At 43.8% G+C, this 16,127-nt stretch overlaps 1 protein-coding gene across 1 annotated transcript in view; it reads right to left on the reverse strand.

Moving 5' to 3' along the window:
- sdk2b (sidekick cell adhesion molecule 2b) overlaps nt 1–16,127 on the reverse strand; it is a 77,427-nt gene that overhangs the window by 43,738 nt on the left and 17,562 nt on the right. The window contains exons 4-10 of the mRNA XM_054598860.1: nt 7,662–7,795; nt 5,344–5,455; nt 4,338–4,528; nt 3,090–3,173; nt 2,782–2,976; nt 548–664; nt 64–231 (exon numbers count right to left, since the gene is read on the reverse strand). Coding sequence (XP_054454835.1) covers nt 64–231; nt 548–664; nt 2,782–2,976; nt 3,090–3,173; nt 4,338–4,528; nt 5,344–5,455; nt 7,662–7,795 — 1,001 coding nt within the window. The remainder of the gene's footprint in view (nt 1–63; nt 232–547; nt 665–2,781; nt 2,977–3,089; nt 3,174–4,337; nt 4,529–5,343; nt 5,456–7,661; nt 7,796–16,127) is intronic.

Raw genomic sequence — 16,127 nt, forward strand, 5'->3', positions numbered from 1 at the left:
ATATGTGTTTTTTTTTTCTAAAAGGTTGTGAAAGGCCTAGTCCATGTAACCCTGCATGCTCACCCCAGACCACAAGGTCAGCGGATGCCTCGTCGATGCCCCTGGAGTTGCTCGCCATGCAAGTGTAGGTCCCGGCATCTGAGATGTGGGAGGGGGAGATGAGCAGGCTGCCCGACTCGAGCAGGGTGAACCTGGGCAGCTGCACCGAACCGCTCGCCAACACACGCTCACCTTGAGTGCATGAAGAGAGAGAAGAGATAAAAAAAACAGATGAAAAAGGACATGCAGAAACAGAGACAAGATAGACAGAATGGAAGGAGAGAGGAAAAAAAGCAGACGTTCAGGAACACAATAGGAGAGGGGATTGTGAGGAAAACAAGGGCAGTGTTTTCCTGATCGGCTATGCGGACCCAAACATGGAATCCAATCAGGCTTTATTTGTTAAGCCATGTGGTCCCACCCGTATTAGAAAACAGACATCATAATCCCTAGGTGTTTGTGTGAGTGTGAGTGTGTGTGTGTGTGTGCATGTGGGCAACGGAGAGACCTTTCTGCCAGGTGATAGCCGGTCTCGGAGCTCCAGAGGTCTCGCAGTGCAGGATGACTGACATGCCGTCGATCACAGTGCTGTCTGAGGGTCCGGCTGTGATATTCGGGGCAATGCCTGAGGGGAGACAAACACACACACACACACGGAGGATAAAGAGAGAGCTCAGTACAGTGGAGAGAGAAGGTAAGAGGGTTAGAGAGGTGAGAGAATAAACGCCTATGGCAAAACCCCTCTTCAAACGTATTTGCTGTAAGCGCCAGGCTGCTGCATCTCAATGTTGAGTCGATGCTTTGTCCCTCTAATTCTTCACGGACGACACAGCATTCACCTCGACGGCACAACCGTCTGCTGTCGGCCTAGTTTTTTTTTTTTTTTTTCACCTGCCGAGATAGCGGATATAGGAAGAGGAGGAAGGGAAAATGACTGAGGGAGAAGCGTAGAAAGAGAAGGCAATATGTAGATAAGTGGAATCCCTATTTGTGACATGCAATAAATCAAAGCTTTCATAGGATGAGAGAAAGTCGTATCGCTCCACAGGGAGTAGGGAGTTTGTTCGAAGGAGCAGTGGACAGGGGGAGCATAGGACAGAAGGATAAGTGGGGACATGTATGTGTTAAGGAAAAGCGAGACGATGAGATGAGATCTGGAGGGGAAGAGAGAGAAGAAGACGAGACAGTGTCAGAGCGAGAAAGAGAGGGAGACGGCGACGGACGGGGTGAGCTAGTGAAAGAGAATATCATGAATTCTGATAGTGTGGTGCAGCGTGGAGGGGAGGCTGCAGGAGCTGAGACAAAGTGAAGAAAATTAGATTGAGGGTAAAATTAGCGTTCATTTTCAAATTCTAGCAGTGGCGCATGCTAAAAAAAAAAAAGACGCATCTGAAATTATTCAGGTGATAAACGCAAGCTTCTTTTTTTGGAGTAATGTCAACTTTCAGTTTATATAAGAAAACTAAAACGCAGTTCTTAACTACTGAGAGAATGCAAATACATTTATATATTTCTGCAAAAATAAATAAAACAACATGTATTCTCCAAAATAAATTCAGCAAATTAACACTTCTTGATGTCTTGGATTTTGCAACGTTGTCACCTACAACCAATCACATTATTATAACATCATGTGTTGCTATCAATTTCTTGTCTGATCAAAAATATATCTTTTCGTGGTAACAAACTATGTTAGAAACAAAATAAGTAATACATTATTATAAATAATCACGTTAAAATTCAATGTTTCTATGCCTTTTATTGGAAGTCAAGCTCAGGTAAATTTTTCTACACTTTGACAAAAAAAAGAGCTCAGTTCTAATGCAGATTTCATGTCCTGAGTTGAGTGTTTCTTGCATTGAACACCTAGTTTAGTCAAGCATTGATCTAAGTCAGGTCCTTGTAAGACGAGTATCCGGCTAGTAGTTCTTTTGCTTATATACATAAGCAGTTTCAGGTATGTTTTTAGATTTGTTGGCTTCTGTTGTGCTTTTAGTTAGCGCCACATAATTGCTGTTATGAATAGTTTGCTGGCACAGGAGATAGACACCTGTGAAATGCTGCTAAGCATGATTACATTATGCGCTGCAAATGTTATGTGCTGCAAAATGCATATATTGGATTGTTTAATCAACATCATTTTTCAAAAAAACAAAAAGCCCTGCTAGTGGCTCTGTTGGGCTTTACATACTATACTAAATGCTAACAACAGCATGCTAACATGCTCACAATGAAAACACTAACTAATAATAGCATGGCGGCTGACGGGGATGTCGTTAGTTTTGTGCACACTTGGTGTGACCTGGTAGTTGGCAGGCTACAACCTCTGGAGACCATGAACGCCGGTACAACATTTCATGGCAATCTGTTTGATAGTCGTTCAGATATTTTTTGTCCAGAACAAATGGAGGCAAACTAACTGAACAACGTCGTTGCCAAAGACGCTAGCGTGGCGGGAAACTAACATAATGCCTTTCCTCTGCAGTTGATGAACAAAATTGCGAGTAAGGATTGCATTTAAAGCACTAAATTGCTCTTCTCCTTCCTTACAGGTTGGAATTGCTATCCATTTTTGGAAAAGCAATTATGAGTCTTTTTCTCTGAACTTGACAAGGGGCTTGAGAGAGCTGTGTAACAATTTAACACTCCTCTTTTTTCCTTCTTCTAACAAACCAAATTGTACTATAATAGCAGTAATTATCTGTGTAAAATCATATTCTAAAGAGCTGCCTTAGCACTTACTGGTAACAGCCAGGTATGTGTTGGTCTGAACCTCTCCTGCCGAATTTCGGGCGAAGCACTGGAACATCCCGGTGTCGTCCGGCAGGAGGCCGTTCACCTGCAGGCTGCCTCCCACCAGCACCCTGTACCTGGGCATCTTCACTGGGTTGATGGGCAAAGCATCTTTGTACCACACAATGTCTGGCTGGGGCACTCCTGCAGAGGATGAGTGACGGTGGGGGTTTTTACAGACAATGAGTCACGCTTCCTTTATTCCATTGCATTTTTACCGGTATAAAATCACATAAAAAAATAATAATGTTTTTCACCTCGTGCCTGGCAGGGAATGTCCACCACCTTCTCCATCTCAGCCGTGATGTGCTTCTCCGGTTCCTTAATAAACTGTGGGGGTTCTGAGTGATGGAGCGAAAAGGAAAAACAGGATGACAAATTGATAAAATAAGAGGAAATATTGCAAACCATGCAGCTGCAATCATCACAGCTCACAAAGTAACTTAGTGATAACCGAGTGAGATCTTAAAATGACAGTGCCTGTAATTGAAGACACTAGGAGGATAGTGAATATATTGGACTGTTGCCTTAAAACGGTAGGTGATGGGGGCAGACTGCTCATTCAGCAGCTGGAAATAATGTTATTACACAGCAGTTTAATTGCAGTAATCAGTTATTGACATACCGTGATGGTTTTAAATGCATCATTCAAACTCATGGCGAGAGGAAATGCTCGGTTAGCTCTTTCAAGGGAAAAGTTCACCACACCTTGTCCTTTGAATCACATTACAACCTTGAAAAACATCAAAGTGGTTTGGTGGGATGGAATGAAAGTGACTCGAGCGATGCTATTAAACAGTTTCTCGAGGCTAACCATTAGCTTTCTCCCTTTTAAATCAATAACGATTTCCCCTCACTGCCTCATGACTTCACAGCTGAAGCTTTTGCAAGATTCGTATAGTGAGACCGGTGATATTTATATCATTTTCATACCAGCTCTGTGGCTTGAACTTGCAAACCTTAATGCTACGTTAACTCCCACACATTTGCCTGATTCAGTGTGTAGCTGAATGGAGAAACGCAGTTTTTTTTATTTTATTTAAGTTTTCATGCTGATGCAAAATCACATACAGCAAATATGCATTATGACTTATCACATCGCTTTCTCTCTACCTTGTGCACAATTAAAGCATAAAATGATGGTGAACTTTAAGGACAAAAGGCAGAGAATGAAAACACAAACATTAAGTAAATGTGCTCTAACTCATGAAATACTGAAAACACATGCTATATAAGAGGCAAAAGCACATTTATCAAAACACAAACACAACATGGGGGAAGTCAACGGTGAAACTCTTTTGACTCAGCAGCAGCAACGATACTGAAGCTCTCACATCACGGCTCATTTGAATGTGGATTTCGAGCCTGTTTCCTTAATATTTGTGCTTTCACTCTTGTGTTTTTTTTCCTAAAGGCCAACGGTAAAAAATAGTACTTGGAATGCAGGGTCTAGTTTGAGTACTGAGTGATAAAACAAGAAGAAAAACAGGCAAGAGCATACTTACCTAGTACATGCAGATAAGCCCCAGCGCTGACTGAAGGCACACTGCTGCTGCGGAGGATGGCCTCGCACTCGTAGAAGCCGGCGTCGCTCACCACGGGACTGAGGATGGTCAGTCTGCGGTTGAAGTCGCTCAAACCGCTGGTCACCAGCACACCGTTCTTCCGCCATGAGATACTCAGCTTGATCAGAGGCCTGCAGAGGGAAAAGGAAAGCCTCAGATGTGTTCTTATCTCACTGTCTCACGAAGAATCTTGTTTTTCTTTTGTGCTTGATAATAAATTATTCTGGTTTGGCAGCACTGGTCCGCTGGGACACATATCCATCAATCTGTTTAATCTGCTGGCTGGAGCATTGAGTATTAAAATACAAAAAAAAAGATCTGTTTATGGGCTGAGATGATGCCAACTGTTATCAATTCAAAATGACTATTTTATGAATCAAGGGATGTCATTAGTGGAGTAGTCTGTTTTGATAGATTATATTTATTCAAGATACAAGAACACAAAAACTTGCAAAACAAGAGAGAATGTATTGGATTTTACTATAATTATCATTCAACACACGTAGAATATTTAACTAATTGTACAAAGAAACAAAATCCCAACAAGGAGTTGGACCAAACATTACTTAGGATAGGTATTAGTGCAGTGCAGTGGATGTATGAATTACAAACTATTATTTGAAAAATTGTCAAGTTGCTTTTTACATCCATGTCTGTTTAAAATGTCATCACTTCATATTTTTTTTTACATTTGTGTGAAAATGTAATTATTTGCATATTTATTTTTGAGTTGTGGGCAAAAATGTGTTTTGTTGGTCACAGTGACCTTTGACCACCAAATTCTAATGCGTTCAAACAATTTTTTGAAAAGACTCTTTCCAGAATCAGCGTAAACGGCCAAACTGCATTCATACTGACAAACATCTCCTGTGCTGAATTATCACTACTGATTTAAGTCAACTGACCCTTTAACAAACATATGACCCTGCAGCTCCAGCATGTTTACCTGGCATTGGCGACACACTCGATCGTGACCTCTGAGGTGCCTGTAACCACGCTAGTGTTCCTCGGAGGGATGATGATGGTCGGGGCGATGGGGTCTGCTGGACCTCCTACATCTAGACAAACAAAGGGATCGCAACACACCAACAAAAACACACATGTGGAGAGGTTAAGCAGAAAGCAATGATCTTGATAGATATAGAAATAGATATATTCATCACAGACAGAATGCGGCGATTCCTCTGGACGACGGTGTCATATACATTTCATTTCCACCCAGTGCACTCTGGGGGTGTTCATCGACGTGACATATTGAAACTGACCGGTGAACACAGTGTATCTGAGTTCTGACAGAGAGATGGGCCGAATAGGACGAGGCAGTTCACTGACTGTGTATAATAAGATGTCCGCTGGAGAAACAGAAACAAGGAATAGGGAAATGCTGCCTGACAAACCCGGAGCTGAAGGCTTGAATAGGCTGCTGTGCGTACGTGCACAGATATATTTTCATATGTGTTCAAAACTCTGATAGCGCAGATTTAGTTCACGTCTGTGTGTGTTTGCGCTGTGAGCGTCAGACACAGACAGCCCATGGCGGTGGAAGTACAGTGTGTGCGTGTGCTGCTTGAGAAGTGTCATGTCTGTGATAAAGTCACACTGATCTGTCAATCCCATCATGCCCTGGGAGTGTGCTTGTGGCTGCACATGTCAGATGCAGCTACAGGGGCTGTCAGGATTCAATCTTAGCAATCTTGGGTCATTAGATGCTGTATACAGGGCATGTGTGCACAACCCAACACACACACACACCTTAAAGGTTTGACTGCTAGTCAACGGAAAACACCGCTACATATTTCAGTTGGACAAACCGGGTTTTTAAAACGTACTTGAAGGAATAATTCAACGTATGTCTTGCTGAAAATCAAGTTTTTAAACTTTCTTTACGAATAGTACGAATACTGTAACATGAACATTTGTCTCTCCAGAGTTCTCTTTGACCTTTGCCCTTGCCCTTGCCAAGTCCTAGGCATGTACTGTTTGAGGATGAGGGCTCATGGGAAATGCATCGTCAGAGAGCAGCAGCTGCAGCAGATACTGACAGATGCACATACAGCGAATAGCAAGCACTCACTCAAACACAACACAACTGTCAGTGTTACCTCTAACGGCAGCATTGTGTGTGTATGTGTGCATACGTGGAGCGTGAGTGGAATGCTAATGTGAACGCACGGCGTGATTCACTGAGACCTGCCAAGTTAAGACCTCCTGCTAGGCTCTCGATATAACCTGAATCAGAGCGTGTGTGTGTGAGTGTTCTAGCACTAGTATAATCAACTCTTCCACTGTTCCCCATAGGCTATTTCTGTTCCCTTGTGTTGTCAACTGTAATATCTCACCCTCACCCCCCCTCATTCACTTCGACACTGAACTCCAGTCTACCATGTCATAAGATGCTGTCTGTTAGGTTTCCTCTCACATTTCACTCTGCTGAGCCGAAGCCATCGAATTGGTTTGATATGTGCATACTGTTTTTAGTTTGCTTTTTTGTTGTGGCAGCTAAGGGTGCTAGTGAATATTAACAACTACTTGGCAGTCAAACAGTCACTCTGTGTCCTCCGTAGCCTCCTCTCTCTGTGTGCGTATATGTGCGACAGAAACTATCAGTACTATCAGTGTAATGAAAATGATATCTGTTTGTAAAAGTGAAGCTTCTTAGGTGTCGCAGGACCGACAATGTAGAAATACTCAACTAGTCCTCCATCCAATTTTCATGAAGAAGAAAATGCAGTATTGTTAGAAAAGTGTACTTTTACTTTAAATACCAAAAGTACTCAATCTGCATATTTCTTAGTAACTAACACGAATAATTAAATACTGGATTTAATCAACAGATCTGTAAGATTGAGTTTCCCCTTAAAGAATCACACAGAAGCACCACTTTGAATTGCCTTCAAGGTTCTGAAATAAGTCACTGAGCATGAAAGCTTTAAAGAAATGACTAACGGACTAAAGAGATGTTAGTCGGCTAAGACGAATAGACTAATACGGGGCAGCCTTAAATGTGAGGTACTTTTACTTCACCATTTATATCACTTTATACTTTTTACATTTCAGAGAGACATATTGTACTTTTCACTTCACTACATTTAAAGATGCAATATTCTACATTCAAAAAGCCATATAATGCAATGGTAAACATGAAGTGCAGTACTTGAGCACGGTCTGAATGTGCTTATTTGCTTTCCACATTTGACGTTGCATAAGATGTAACAGTGCATCTACACTTGTCAACCTGTGTGTTTACAGTGTGTGGTTACTCACTCTCTACTGACAAGGTGATGGGCTGGCTGGTCTTGTTCTCTCCGTTCTTGTCGTTTACCGCTTGGACGTAGTAGCGCCCGGCATCCGGTGCCACCGTAGACAGAATGACCAGCGTGTTGTCCAGAGTGATGGCACTGAGGAGGGAACAAGACAAGTAGAGCGGTTCTTAAATAAGCATTTTAAATGAAGATATAGGGGAGGGGAAGTCAAGATAGGTGTAAGGGATCCAGCATTTCAAAAGCAGTTCCTGTGCTCTTTCAAATCCAAGATGTCCAAAGAGGAAGCACAACACAGTTCCAGCCCTCAGAAGAAGACTGCCTAATTAGAGCTAAATATGTTTGGAGTCTGGTTGCGAGTCCACACTTGATCTCACGGCCAGAAAGGGCATTAAACATTTTAACATTTTAATTACACTGTTCAAGCTGCATTAGGTATATCGATTTACAATGTGTAAACACGGTGTTGGTGCTGACTGAGCAAGGCAGAAATATTGACATCCACCCTTGTTCATACGTCTCCTCATGGTCCGCTATGAAATATGATAGCCCCGCGTAATAACCCAAGGCTTTTAATTGGCTATTTGTATCCCGTCTCTTCCAGTGGCCTGCACTCTGGCAGCCAACCACTTCTGGCAGGAAACAATAGCGTCTTCTTTGTCGGCTGCTGAAATGATGTCTGAATAAATCCGCACTAATCCGTTTTCATCAGGTGTCCTATAGGGGCTAATACCTGGAGCCTGGCCGTCTCTATCAAGTTCTCTCCCTCGTCAATGTACCAACCAGTGAGGGAGTAATCTTCCCTCCCTCCTCTCTGCCGCCTGATGTTACAGCCCCCTGACCATGTTTACAATCAATATTTTCTTATTATCTGTGCCTGTTCAACAATCTGGCGGTGGAAAGCCAGTTCCAACTCGGTGCCTCCCTCCACATACATCTTTTCCTCTGTCCTTATCCCTCCATCTACTGCTCCATCCTACTCCCCCCTCTCTTTCCTTCACTCCATCAGTTCCACCAGCTGATGGATGTAGTCATGTGAGGAGGTGATATCTGGTCATCTACCCTGGCAGACACACAACTACAGAACCATATCTGGGCAAAAACAATCCTCAACACAGCCTGATAAATATCTTCTAAATAAAAATAGCAAATTGATGATATTGTGACACGCCTGGAGACAAATGCACGGTTAAACGCTTCAGTACAAATATCTTAGGCCAGGCAACGAAAGACAGTTTCAGTCAAAGACCAATCAGGAAGCTTGGTCAACAACCAATCAATTCAATTGATTTAAATCATAGATTAGTTAGGTCTATGTTATTAGGCCCGGCATGCACTGTGGTATTGGACACTTGATGAAGCTAATGCCAGGCAACACTGGGAGATCAAATATATATTAGTCACATTTCCATTTCATTCTCAGTGCATAGGTGCATCCCTATTAACCATTTATTTAAAATATATCTTTTTTGATTGTATTAAAAGAGCATTGTACAAGAAGACATGGATATGTTTTGTTTTTTAAATAGACAATACAATTTTTTTATCTGATTTATAATGGATTAGTCAAAGTTATAGTCGACAGATTAATCAAATAACAAAATAGTCTTTAGTTGCAGCTCTAAAAGAAAAAAATCAATATCATCCAAATGGTTGCTGCTCCTGCCCACCTTCTGCACTCTGTGACATTTCAGTCGGATTTCCTCTTCAACGTTTTCTTTCAAGTTCCCAGAGCTATTGGCAGCACAACATCTGAAATAACCCCCTACAGGTAATGGCTTTTTTTCTAGAAAAGTACTGTCATTCTTACTGGGTGTGTGTGAAAAAATCATAAACCCTGTCATGTACAGACATGTTCCTGTTTCCCAGCTGCTTTTCTCTCCTCCACAAACCCACTCCACTTCTCCATCCACGTGCTCCTCCATCCTGACATGCACCTCAGCAGTTGGTGTGCCTTATTAAGGGAGTAAGAGAGCTGACGAGAAACTGGACGTAACACAAAATATTCAAAAAGGGTAAAAAAAATGCTCAAAAGCACAGAGCAGACTCTCTTTTAAGCTCCAGAGTGGTGTGTAGGAAAAGCACTGGACACATCACAGAGCAGCGTTTAAGCTACCTGTGCTGTTGGCTTTAAGTACGATGACTTATGAGATCCGTCTCCTGACTGATTTCTCCAAGCAGCCTGACTCACTGGGCTCATTTGGGATTCCCTGTGCATGCTGAAACTGAAAACTTCCTAAAGGGACTGGCAGGCCTCAATGGCTGCAGCTTATGATCTGCAGTAAATATTTAATGCTAGCTTGCTGGAGCGGTGACATCCTGGACGCACAGCCATGAATTATAGATCCCCCTCAGGGATGAGGGCGGAACAGAAGTGTCCAAAAAGCGACTGAATGAATCCCAGGTGACTTCCCAGGACCTGTTCTCAAACGGGGACACAACCCGGTGCTTAGCTTCTTTACCTGTCGCTTAAGAAACTCTTGAAAATGAATATACAGGGTTTTATACGGCCTATTGTCGCCATGATAATGTCCAGCATTGTATGAGGTGTTGTAACAAGCTTGCACAATTTATTTTCCCTCCAAAGACCACTCCCTACTCAATGACCCCCGTCCAAGCGCCTGCAAAAAGAAGTCTCAACTTGTATTTTACCATCATCCAGAGCATGCCCGGATTTCATCAACAACAGTGGGAGTGGGAGGCAATTTTTTCCCCCCGGCTAGTTGATTTTAATGCACTTCCCTACTGAGCGTTCTCTCCCCTTGGCCTGTAATCAAGCCGCTGCAGTGGGGGTCACACAGGACTTTGTTGCACAGCGTGTTCAGCAGGTCTAACAGCTCCCCGTGCTCGCCGGTCCTCAGGGATCAAAGAACCGCATGATGCAGGGAGAAATTAAGAGTAAGCCAATTATCCAGAATGGCTTTACATGTATATCGAGGGAGCAGGAAGAGGGAGATAAGACTTTCGTTAAAAGAGGTAATGGATTTTTTTTTGACCAGCCTTTTGAAGTAATTTATTTCAGCGTGTTGCTTTTTTAAAAATTTTTTTTTTATAAATCTGTCTCATTATCTCTCTGAATGCATTTTGGTCATCCTTATTAAAATCCCCGGTCTCTCAGTGGTGTGTGAGCAGCTGTCTGAGATTTGCCGGTAATGATGGCTTACCACGTAACCGGCACGGTGCAGGGATTTATCAAGCTACAGAGCTGAGAAATTTGGACAAATCAGATATGCAGGAACGTGCCTCTGTACCTGTGTCTGGTTTTTATGTTTATTCCTGCAACTTTGAATGCTTTCTCTTTTCATTCCAACCCAAATTTCCTTTTCCATTATTACTCTCCAGAAAGAGCTGCGGTCCACAGGAGAGCCTGGCAGGCTGGACAGCTGCTCAGAAAACATCTTGGCCAAGTCTGCAGCTTCATGTGCCATCCCAGTTTTACTTGCAGCAAGAAGCAGCACTGGTCTCATATGCAATTACTTTCTTTTGGATCAATTTATTTATGTGAGGCGTCAGGGGTGGCTTTTCAATGACTGCCAGCCTGATAAGGATTCCGTAATGCTTGAATCAATAATGATGATGAGGATTCATGTTTGATTGAAATGGGAGGATAAATGTTTCATTTGCAGGGGGGCCTATGTATCGCATAGCATTATATATTTGTTTATTTTACTATCCTTATTAACTATTAGAAGTAAGAAATGAGAAAAGCATCATGAATTGACAACTGTTTATTTATATGCAGGCAACATACTCAACTATCTCTCATAAGCCCCTTTTATACAGATATCCCACAATACCTAGCGGTGGAGCAACAAGTTCGATGTCCGTACCTTTTATATAGGTATATACGAGCTACTGTTCCTCCCGGGGAAGGGTTGCCCGCACCGAGACCTGTCCATCACCATTGATGATGCCGTGGTGATGCCAACTGGGACTGTGAGGAATCTGGGTGTGACCCTGGACGACCAACTGTCGTTCTCAGCAAACATTGCATCGGTCACACGCTCCTGCAGATTCCTCCTCTACAACATCAGGAGGATTCGCCCCTTCCTCCCTGAGGAGACGGTGCAGGTGCTCTACAGGCTCTGGTCATCTCCCGCCTGGACTACTGCAACTCACTACTTGCCGGAGCCCCGGCGTCGGCCATCAGACCTCTGGAGTTCGTCCAGAAAGCTGCAGCTCGTCTGGTGTTCAATCGCTCCAAGTTCTCCCACACAACTTCCCTTCTCCGTTCTCTACACTGGCTCCCTGTAAGAGCTCGCATCCAGTTACAGACTCTGGTGCTAGCCTACAGGGCAGTGAAAGGAACAGCTCCTTCCTATCTCCAGGCCTTGGTCAAGCCCTACACCCCCGCCCGACCACTTGCTCTGCTGCCTCGGGGCGATTGGTTGCCCCGTCGCTCAGAGGTCCCTGCGGCCGATCCACCCGGTCACAGCTTCTTTCTGTCCTGGCCCCTCAGTGGTGGAATGAACTCCCCACTGACCTCAGGACAGCAGAGTCGCTGCCCATCTTTCGGCGCAGGCTGAAAACTCACCTCTTCAAGAAGTACTACCCTGAGCCTTCCTCGTAGCACTTATTGCATTCGTATTAGTTGTTGCACTTACTGTATTCGTATCAGTTCGCTGCACTTATTGAATTCGTATTCGTTTACTGCACTTATCCTATTCGTAGTAGTTTGTATTATATTCGTATTAGTCTGTTGCAATTATTGTTTTCGTAGTAATTTGCCTCTGCACTATACTTTTGCTCTGGTTTATGCTTTAAGATGCTTGCTTAAGAAAGGAGATGCACTGATGACTTCTGGTGACTAGTAGTTCTCTTGAATACCTATGTTGAATACACTTCCTGTAAGTCGCTTTGGATAAAAGCGTCTGCTAAATGACTGTAATGTAATGTAATGTCATATAGAACAGCAAATCTGCAGTCCTGCCTTGAACATTTGGTGCAAAATGGGCTTTAAAGACTCAACTCACAAGTCTGGTGCAGGAGCATAAAGACATTGTGTCACGTGTTTAGCGCCATCCGATCGGCCTTCATAACGACCACGAACCAACCTATATAGGACGAATATCGGCTGGTAACGATCGGTGTCTAATTGATTGGAGTTCCCTTAGCCAAAAGCTGCTTCCCTTCTCTAATTTTCATCATCACTAATAAAATGCATTACAAAGGAATTAATCCAGTGATGCTTTAATGCTCTAATTATGGATGCATCGTTGCTGGACTCATTTTTAACAACTAATCTTCAGAGCATTTGTATTTTGTTGTTGCGTGCATATCTTAGCGTGTTAATGCAGTTCTGACACAGTGTGACAGAGCTGTCTCTGTTCACACACACACACACACACACACACACACACACACACACACACACACACACACACACACACACACACACACACACACACACACACACACACACACACACACACGGTCGGGAGTGTTTTGGCATCTGTCGTGGCTGTCCCTCTCCGCCGGGTCTAACCTCGCTCTGCAGCCTCAGACCTCCATTACATGCAGACAAATGGCCCCGGTCGGCGGATGGCCTCCCCCAGGAGAGAGGGAGAGGGGTCGACGGGATCAAGCAGATCACATGGCGGGCTAAAGTATGAGTCAAACTACAGCCAGTGGACAGATGAAGGCAAAACGACAGCTAGAGAGAGAAACCAAAGAGTGAGAGCGAGCAGCAGGCTAACATGTCCTACTGCTCAATAGACCTGTGATGAGAGAGCCACAGCTCCTGGGGACGGAGAGATGGAGGAGTGAGAGAGATGAGAAGGAGAGTTAAGGGAGCGATGCTCATGAAAACAGCCACTTTCTATTTCACCGGAGGCATGAACTAGAGATGTGTGGCTCGCTGTTCACTTTCTGTGTTCATCGCGGTTGGTTGAGAATACAGAAAACGGTAAAGTAGAAACAGATGTCCTAAATACCACACAAGGTCAAATAGTGACATCTAAATGAACTCAAGGTCATTTCTGATCTGCCGAGTGACAGAGAATCCAATGACAAATCGGTTTACACTAGAACTGAGATTAATCAGTTAATCAATTATAAATTGATTAACTGATTAATCTCAATTAAAAGTGATTTGCCATTATTTTGATAATCAATTAGTCGTTATATTTCCCAGCAAAAAAACCAAATGCTTGCTTGATCCAGCCTCTCCATTGTGAGGATGCTAATTTCTTCTGCCGCTCAAATCAATGTATATTAATGAAAACATGACAACAATTTGATATTGGTGCCAATATAATACCTATAGGTTTTGGTACACAAATCAAAACAATGCTTTTTTCCTATACCTTTGCTTGGGGAATATAAAAATACTGGGCATACTGGGCATATTTCACTATTGATAACTGAATTTTCTTTCAACAAAATATGCCGAAGCATTTTGCACACACATATAATCACATATTGCTTATTGAATATCTTTGAGATTCAGACTGTTGGTCGCACATAACAAGCAGTTTGAAGCTGCGTCCTTGGATCAGGGCACAAATAAATCAATAATAATAAAAATAATTAGAATGGAAAGTTGCAGCTCTATTTACAGGCATCCATTCATTCCTGCATCCACATGTATAGTGTGTGTTGTTCTCTGTTGTTAGAGCTGCTTCTCCTTGACACCCCCTCCCTCGTGACCTGCAGATTGTCGGGTTCATGACTAATGCTGGGCAGTTGGTCAAAGGGAAATGCAGAGAAAGAGGGCCTGGCTATTCACTGGCCCCTCGTGACTAATGGAGAATCCATATCAGACTGACAGGACCAGAGCATCACAGGCAGGGGCCATTAATTGATCAGTAGCTAGAGCAGATTACTCAAGGAATTGTTGTGTGTGTGTGTGTGTGTGTGTGTGTGTGTGTGTGTGTGTGTGTGTGTGTGTGTGTGTGTGTGTGTGTGTGTGTGTGTGTGTGTGTGTGTGTGTCAGGGATGTCCTCCCACTGACTCCACCAGGTCAGACTCCTCTGTGTTCTGTCTTAACGGACACCTCTACAAGGTTGTTTTCAGTGTAATGCAGATAAATCCATGCAGGGTGTCAATGGGAACGTTTCTCTGGGAGAGGAAAGCAGGTAGCGGGCAGGAAGCTGTTGTCAGTGGTGAAATAGTGAGAGGAGAGGCTCCGCTTTATCCCGCGGCAGACTCACCTTCTATCCAGCAGCCCTGCAATTCCTGGCAAATGTGTTTACTGAAGGAGCCTCTGATTATACACCACATTAAGTCCCCAAAATAACACAACAAATCACGGCAGCTGAATGGAAAGGACCCTGCCAAATGCATTCCCATTCAATAATGGAAGAATAATGACTGTTAGCGCTAAATAAGTTCTTTCTCTCCTTGCATGCTGCTCTACATCACAACACAACATAGACGTGAGGACCCCTGGGTGAACTGATCCATCGCAAGGCAGATAGACCAACACCTAGCTGCATATTTTTAGCACCGAGTCAAACGAGGACACAATTTCTTGAGCCTGGACGGCGGACAAGAAAACCATCAGAGGGGAAACGCTACAATAAGTGAATCCGTAAGTTTATGGGTGTACTGTGAGAGACGGCACAGGAGTCTTTGCCCACGCCAAAAACAACAGCTGCAGAGGCCACATGGCAAAGAGAGAGCAGTCACAGTGCCACAGTCAGACGCTGCCTTGCCAGGGGGGAAACTGGCAGCAGGGAAGCAACAATGCAGTATTCACTAAGTTTTTCTGTGGGTTTCCTTTAGACACGCCGGGCCAGGATGATGTGCTGTGTTCACACTATACAACATATCAGTCTACGCTCACCGGGACCCTGACGGATGGGACTTTTAACTGGTTATGAAATCTTTTCCAATTCAATTCTGGTGCTTCTCAATGACCCACATAAGTAAACGAGACCATCAGCGAGAAGATTGGCTATTTATAGTTATTCTTAATGCCTGTCATCGGTGCCACAAGGTCAAATTCCTGCAGGACCAATTGAAATCATGCAGGTTCCCCAGAATCTCCCTCAGCTCAGACTCCACCGGGTCCGCCGGCAGTGACGTGCCCGCAATTGACAGACCCAGATCCCACCTTTGAACTGCAGTCGGAGCTCCGGCGGAAGTTGGAGAGCTCTGCCCCCGTAGGCAGCTTGTCCTCCTCCTCCGGCCAGGAGATGAGCTCCACCTTACAGTTCAAGCTGGGAGCCACTAATGACACCAAGCTGGAGGAGTCCCATGCCGTATTGCCGGGCCGGGAGAAGGGAGTAGAGGTTTTGCACTGGGAATCTGGTGCTCGGAAACACTACCGCTTTTGTCCACAGGGAACACCAAAATCAACACAAAACCCTCGTAAACAGGCTGATGAATAACCAGGTTTCTCGTGCTCCATGTATGCTCCACCATATGCCATATCCCCGATGTCATGAAAAGCAAGACACTAATGTGCATCTAAACACCCAAAGCCACTTAAAACTAAAAGACTGTCTTCCCTGTCCATTAAACAAAC

Source organism: Anoplopoma fimbria, chromosome 5 (genome assembly GCF_027596085.1).
Source record: "Anoplopoma fimbria isolate UVic2021 breed Golden Eagle Sablefish chromosome 5, Afim_UVic_2022, whole genome shotgun sequence".
Taxonomy (NCBI): domain Eukaryota; kingdom Metazoa; phylum Chordata; class Actinopteri; order Perciformes; family Anoplopomatidae; genus Anoplopoma; species Anoplopoma fimbria.